The 7,747-nt window shown below is 30.7% G+C and overlaps 2 protein-coding genes across 2 annotated transcripts; both read right to left on the bottom strand.

Annotated features, from left to right (window-relative positions):
• Positions 1–1,031: 1,031 nt before the first annotated feature.
• Positions 1,032–1,751, bottom strand: LOC114404576 (protein MAIN-LIKE 2-like). Its single transcript, XM_028367478.1, has 3 exons — positions 1,661–1,751; positions 1,502–1,581; positions 1,032–1,424 (listed from the first exon to the last, which is right to left on the bottom strand). The coding sequence occupies exons 1-3, from the start codon at positions 1,749–1,751 to the stop codon at positions 1,032–1,034; spliced, it is 564 nt and encodes a 187-aa protein (XP_028223279.1).
• Positions 1,752–3,464: 1,713 nt separating this feature from the next.
• Positions 3,465–6,459, bottom strand: LOC114404547. The gene is made up of 2 exons (XM_028367454.1): positions 6,304–6,459; positions 3,465–5,020 (listed from the first exon to the last, which is right to left on the bottom strand). Exon 2 carries the CDS (start codon positions 4,978–4,980, stop codon positions 3,760–3,762), a length of 1,221 nt encoding a protein of 406 aa, XP_028223255.1. The 5' UTR covers positions 4,981–5,020; positions 6,304–6,459; the 3' UTR covers positions 3,465–3,759.
• Between the last annotated feature and the right edge of the window lie 1,288 nt (positions 6,460–7,747).

Raw genomic sequence — 7,747 nt, 5'->3', positions numbered from 1 at the left:
ACACATAAAATGACTAAAAATGAGTGAATTCAAAATATATTATACCACTGCATGTCGAGGCATGTCTACATCAACAGGTGTAGGTGCAGGTGCAGGTGGTTATGGCATAGTCGTTGCGGCAACCGGCTGTTGAGGAGGATCTAGTTCAATAAATTTATTATCGTGCACCATGGGTGGATGTCTAGTAGGATCCCCAGGCAGTGTCAAACTCATGAAGGGGGTGAGATATCATGTAGAACCACTCCATGTTGTCTACTACACACTATCTAGAAGCAACACAAATCTGACCCACCGGTGCAAGGTATTCAGAGAATTGCATCCATCTATCGTCAATCTCCTCTTTAGATAAAGATAGGGCAGCGGAGTGAGGAGGAATGGTCTACACATAACCAAACTGTCACATAACTCTCTTTGGTCGGTGTATCACAATAGATGGACCCCATCTGATTTGTCTGAAAAATAAGAAGATCAACTCAAATTTTCTGAATGCACAGTGGTCACCATAAGGAATCCAGCACACAATGTTGGATGTCAATCTATTCAATAGCTAATGATACATTGACACCAGTAATTCCTTCCCAGACTTCCAACGACAAGCACGTGGTTTCATCTCATGATAATCCTCATTAGCAACACACGAAACAACAATAGGGAAATGTTCGTAGGTCCAACACTGCACATATTTAAAAAACAAAAGAAATTCAAATCAATAGTCGATATAAACTACCAAACAAATAATTAAAGTTAAAAGAAATTATAAATACCTATAATAGTGTGATATATCATTTAAGTTGCTTGGCGGTTCTCTTTGACACATCATTCAAATTCTCGTACATATGGACCAGTGCAATCACTCCCCATGACTAGCTTCCAATTTGGCTAAGGTCATGAAATGCATCCAAGAATACCACATGCACATGTGTGGCACTCTTATTAGAAAACAATGTGCAACCTACTAGATGCAAAAGATATGCTCGAGCTGCTACGGTCCATTGTCCTGCATCATATTTGCTACGATAAATGTCTCACAGTCAGGCTAGGTGAACATATGCCCCATGAAATTGAAATGTCTCATCTTTTGTTTCTTGTGTGCTGGCTTCAAGCAACTCAACTAACAAGTCCACGGCTTGGTCTACATGAAGAGCATCAAAGGTATGAAACACACTTGTAATGGGCAGATGTAGCAACGATGCCACATCATCGAGGGTGATAGTGACCTCTCCTATCGGAAGATGGAAACTACTAGTTTCTTTGTGCCACCTCTCCGCAAAAGCATATATAAGTCCCCTGTCACTAGTGTTCAAGGAACATGCAGTTAGAGGACTTAATCCTGTGGCAGCCACTATGTCTTCAATCTTTGGAGCAGGCCTTCCAAATTTTTGTACATTCCTTCCATGAGAGGACAACTTCAACTCAGGACGTTCCTGAAAAAAAATATTAATCACTTCAAGTTAAATGAAAAATAGTTATGAAAATATTATATAATTCAAGAAATAAGTACCTCTCCTGCCCAAACTGTGGTTGTCACATGATGAATGTATTCTGTCAAAATGATGTATTGTGGGGTCTGCATGGGAAACCCTGGGCATTAGCAGGTACATCATTAGTAACTGACTCCTGAGGCTACTTATGAACCTTGTCAGCTGCATGATCAACATACTCAACATCCTAAGCAACAGGTGTAGCTGCCCGTTGTCTACGTGTAGATGTTGTCGACCCTTGACGCTGAGGGGCTTCATCCACATCACCATTAACTTGTGTCCCTAAGACTCTTCCTAAAGCTCGACGTAATCCTCTGGTTCTAACCATAATTCACACATTTAAACAATAATAACAATTAATGTCATCGTTCAAATAATAATTGAGTTTCATAAACTAACTAACAAATTGACTAATAAATAAATTTAATATAAAATATTGAATAAATTACTATTTAATAATTCATAAATAAATATTTTATTATTTTTAATTAACTTTTTTAATACTTTTATATATTCATAAATCAATATATAAATTCTTTTTAAAAATTATAGACTTCACATCACTAATTCTAGTAAACTTAAATATATGATCAAAATCTAAGTACAATTTTTTTTATTTCTAATAAATGACTATTTCATTTTTTTACAAATTAGTATTTGAATACTTTTAAATATTTATAAACAAATAAAGAAATTTCAATTTTATATTTTCAAACACTATTTATATAAATGTTTAATACTAGTGTAATAATATTTATATGACTATATCAATAAATAAAATTGTCATTTACAAATTTGGATTTTCTTGTTAAACCAAATTGTACAATATATACTTATAAAAAATTTGGAATTAATGATCTTTAACAAATTTATAAATAACTATTTTAAATATCAAATATAATTAAATTGATTATATTTTAAAAATAAATAATAATAATATTTATACATTCATTTTTAAATAAAAAAAATTCTTAAATTATTTACTTATTGAATAAATTAATTATTAAAAACCAAATTTAAAAAACAAGTATAATTAATTAAATAAAAACACATTAAAAATATACAACAATATTTATTTATAAATTAATAAAATAACAACAAAAATATTAATTTATTTTTAAATGAGAAAAATTTATTGTATTCTTATTTTATTAATTGATAAATTAAAAAAAGTATACGGATTGAAAATCCGTATAAATGTCAATGCCAAAATATCAGGTATAAATGTTAGGTACTTCACTTAAAATGTTGGGTATACAAAGAAAATCTCACTCCTTTTCCATTTCCAAGCCCACTTTGACTCCATGAATTGTCAATTATTTTATAGTTAATCTAATAAAATGAGTCTATATTTAGATAATTATATAAAAAGTGATTTTGAGAAAATTTGTTTCATTTGTATTGTTTTAAGAATTCATTTTTTTTTATTAAACTACAAGAAAAAGTTATGGATTTTTTTATCTGTAGAAATCAAAGATAAGTATTAGAAGATTTATAATAACTCATATATTATGTTCAATTTTATACTTAAGAACGATTAAACGTTTTTTATGTGGAAAATTGAGTAAGTTTTGTTTTTATTTTTGTAATATTGATTTTGAGAATGTTGACTTTATTTTGCATCATTACCAATTTCCACACCATTACATTTTGATGAAGCGTTTATTCTCACACAACTCCTTTAGAGTTTCAGAAAATAAGATATTGAAAATTTAATAAATTTTGTAGATGAATCGAATTAATTGTTATTTATATATCATTGCATATACTTAATTAATAAAGTTGTATAATGTAGTTTAGGTAGCTTCATTGCAAGGGTAAAGAGTACAAGTACGACCATAATAATTTTGAAATTGTACATTAAATGTAATTCAAGAAAATCAACTTTAGTGTAATGTGAGAGTTTCTAGACAAGAATATCTATAACAATAGTCAAATTATTGTAGCTAATAACCATGCCTGGTAAATCAAACGCAAGAAAGCTTTTAACTCTTAAAGAAACGAAGAATAAAAGGAAGAGAGCTATTACATTGTCCAAAGACTGAATAATATATGCATGTTACAATGGTTTTAATTACAGATGTTAATGAATTAAAATCCAAGTTAACAAATCAATTAAGTTTGAAGGCAACACTTTTCAATTTTAGTAACGAGAAAGCCATGTACACATCAGAATAACTTCTTCACCTCTCCATCTTCTGATTTTGGTTTGTTTTTCTTTTTTCTACTGTTGTTCCTTTTATATGCATAAAGTTTCAACACATGTAATTGGCATGCTTCATTTTGATGTGGTTTGGTGATCAATGACAGTTTGGAATGCCCCAGCCAATGCTCTCACCTTGTTCTTCCTTGCCTCCAAAAGCTTGGCAGTTTTTTCAATCTCATCATTGGACACCTGAGCCTCCATTTTCCCATGTCTTCTTTCTCCTGATTGTTGCTTTGATGGTGTTGCCTCAACTTTGTTCTCTTCTACTTTTTCAACTGCTTCCTTTTGTTCCTCTATTGCCTCTTCTCCATTGTTCTTGTTCTCACTTTTGTAATCTTCTCTTATAATTTCACCACCCTCACCTTCATCTTCATCGTTAACAACAACTTTTGCTTCATGATTTTCTTGGTGATCACTCTCATTATTGTTTCCTCCTTCATCTTGGTTTGTTTTATTATCTTCCTCCAACTCATGTTCCTTATTTTTTGCTTTCTCTTCTAGTGTCTCTTTTTCAGTTTCTGACACTGTAGATATGACCCTCTCATCATCAACTTGATATTGGGGTGGATCCGAGTTCTCAAGCCCTTGAACATGTTCAATCTCATGTTCAGATTCAACATCAGGTGGAACATGATCATTCACATGTTCAACCTCGTGCACTTTCTGTTCTTCATTCTCCACTTTTATCACTTCAACTTCTTGGCTTGTAACTTCCTTAACTTGCTCAGTTTCAACCTTTGAAGTTTTTGTAGTCTCTTTAGGAGTGCTCTTTGTTGAGTTAAAAGAAGCATGATCCTTATTAAATACCTTCTTAGTGCTTGTAGAAGTAGTAGTATTAGTAGGGACGGTTTTCTTTGTGCCCTTTGTGACTAATGGCTTGGTTTTTCCATCACTAGCGGAAATTGTGGTCCTAGCTAAGATGGGTTTGGAAGGGACAATGCTTTTGTTAATTGGGCCAATGGAAGATCTACGTGGAGTTGTTAAGGATCTTGTCGAGTTTGAAGAGGAAAGTGGTTTGTCCAAAGATCTTCTTCTTATTGCAACAAAAGGCTTACTGCTGGGTGAGCCACTCTTGGGTTGTTTGGAAGTGGGGGACTCAAGGAATGAGGTTTTTGTGGGCTTGAGATAGTTGGGGATTTTTTTCTCTAATGAGGTTGAGTTGGGCTTGTAAGTGGAGTTTGTAGTTGTTGTTACGGATGGTTTGATGGTCCTTTCGGTGATTGTCGTGTGAGAATTTGATGATGGGGCCTTCTTCTTCCCAGCAATAGAACTATCTTTTGCTTTTGTTGCCATATGTTTAGATGTCTCTCAACCAAGAAATTCTTGAAAGAACCTACACATTGTAAAAAAAGAAATATGTAAGTTAGCTAATCGTCTCTCAACCAAGAAATTCTTGAAAGAACCTACACATTGTAAAAAAATATATATGTAAGGTAGTTAATCACTCTTTCTAGTTTACAAAATTGCAAATTCATCTCTCTTGGGTATGATTTAGGTGGTACCTAAATTCATGATTTCTAATAAAGTCTCCTTCATCAATCCATTAAAAAGTAAAATACTTTGAAATATTAATGACTCTATATCCAAGAGAGAATTGGTCTCACAACTTTGATTAAAGAATTAAAGGGTCAAATTACTCACATCAAACAACATTTACTCAAGTGTGGGTGACTTTAATTTCTCATTTTATTAAATCAAAATTAAACTGAATGTCTTTCTATGTTTATTTTTTTATACATGAATGTCTTTCTACGTTGGACACCAAAATGAGAATTTTGTCAATTCATTAAAGGGGCTAATACTTATAATTTTAAAGATTAAAATAAAAAATTACTTAAATATCCATCTATTGTATAAAGTGCGATTCTCGTTTTTGAAGAGACAAATCCTATTACAATATTTCAAGACCCGTTCAACTGTGCATATTGGAGAAATAGATAACCTTAGTTGCATTATATTAGTTTCATTTTACTTCACATAACCTTAGTTGCATTATATTAGTTTCATTTTACTTCACTTTCCTATGTAAGACCCATATGTCTTATTAGTTCTTCTTGTAAAGAAATTGTCACGAATATGTACCCAAAAATGAAAAAAGAAATTGGGATGAATTCATCAAACTTCTGTTTAAAAGACAACCGAATACCAACTCCCTCCATCTGTCTCTAATATATATATAACCAAAAAAAAAAAAAGCTCCCCCCAAATAAGCAAGGACATTGGGCATCTAATCCTAATAATTGGAGGAAAACATCCAAATTCATCAGAAATTTTGTTTGAATGAGTTGTAAGGGAAAAAGGTATATACCTAAGGAAAACTAAAAAACAGAACAAAAAAGAAGCACTAAATTGCGTAAAGTACTAGGCAAATGATTGTGATCATCACCTATAAACTCTTTTAAAAACCAAAAAATAATGTTCCTTTGTTATGCAAAGATGAAAAGAAAGAGAAAAGCAACCAAGAGACACAATGATAAGTACTTCCACTTCATACGAAGGTCCAGGAGAAAGTGATTCTTGATACAAATTAAACTTAAATTGAAAGAAGTAAAATTAAAAAGAAAACGCAAATTTACAAAAACAAAAGTAGATAAGCATCACGTATAGATAACGTACCTTGATAAAAGAGAGTTTATGGAAGACTGAATTTGTGGGCACAAAAGCAAAGAAAAAATTGCTTTGGAAGGAGAAAAATATATGAGAAAGCAGATGAAGAAAATAAAAAAGAGAAAAGGTTTGATTGGAAGAGAAAAATAAAAAATTAAAGAAAAGGGTTTAATAAGATCATAAAAGAAGCGCAAATTACGCACAACTCAAAGGAGCTGTATTGCAGGCCATGGAATCAAAACATATATTTCGTTTTATATTTTTATCAAACCAACTGTGAATGACCGAGAGATAAGGTATGCAGAGTTGACCTTTCCTTTTCAGTTCTACGAATTAAAATAAAATAAAACACTTTTTTTGAAATTTTGGTTTAAATACAACTTTTGGTCCCCTCAAACTGCAATTTCAGTTTTTATATTTCAAAATACATGGTCTCCTATTTTATGAAATTCATAATTTTGATCACATTCTCAATTTTGTCTATATTTATTTATTTTTAAAATATTTTTATTTTAAAATAAAAGACTAAAGTTGTAAATTGAGTAAAATACAAAGAGAAAAATTATATTTCAATCTTTAATTTTTTAAGAGCGTTATTTCATTTTTATTCTTGATTCCCTTTCATTTTCTTTCTGATTAACGTTAATTATATAAATTGTCAACTCAACTGTGGGCCAAGCCCAATTGGGAAAGTATGCAACATGGGCGGTTTCATCTAGAAAGGTTTACGTAATAAGGATATTGCAATACCCCATCCCCATAGTGTTATAAAAATTCTTTACTTGGACTTATATTTGCATGGCAGCATAGGTAATAACTTTAATATTTGTATCTTTATCTGCTGCTTTCAGTTCAGTCAAAAAAAAAAAAAAATCTGCTGCTTTCAGATTTGGATTTTCTATAATCAGTAAAGATCAAGTAAATGATTTTAGTAGTTAATGAGAAAATTAGGAAATGATATTATAGAACGTGTATATTTTGTTATACGTGTATTTAATATTGTCCTTTTTATCAGATTGAAATTACTTATTTTACCTTCTTAAATAAATTACTCGCTTTAGAAGAGATGAACATATATATATATATACTTGGAGGTCCACAAAAAAACACGTATACACTTGGAGCATTTAATTACGTTTTAATTTAATTGAGTATAGTCTCGTATTATACATTTATTTGACAATCTAATAAAACATAAATACTACTATAATACTTTGTTTTAAAAAAATACTATATAAATTTGAAAATCCAAAAACATATTCGGATCACACATAACGAAGCTGCTAGACAATTTTTTAAGATTCGGATGTCACATGTCATCAAAACATACAAATCAAATTCAAATTTAAATTAAATACATTTATTTATCATCAAATAATATATTTGTAAGATAAATTGGTCCCTAATTATTTTAAAATTATTTTTAAACCTTAATATATCATTATGTAGAGTT

This window comes from Glycine soja, unplaced genomic scaffold (assembly GCF_004193775.1).
Source record: "Glycine soja cultivar W05 unplaced genomic scaffold, ASM419377v2 tig00104511_1_pilon_84547_1256723, whole genome shotgun sequence".
In the NCBI taxonomy this organism is placed as follows: domain Eukaryota; kingdom Viridiplantae; phylum Streptophyta; class Magnoliopsida; order Fabales; family Fabaceae; genus Glycine; species Glycine soja.
Note: the sequence above shows the minus strand (reverse complement) of the source record. Positions and strands in the feature narration are given on the sequence as shown.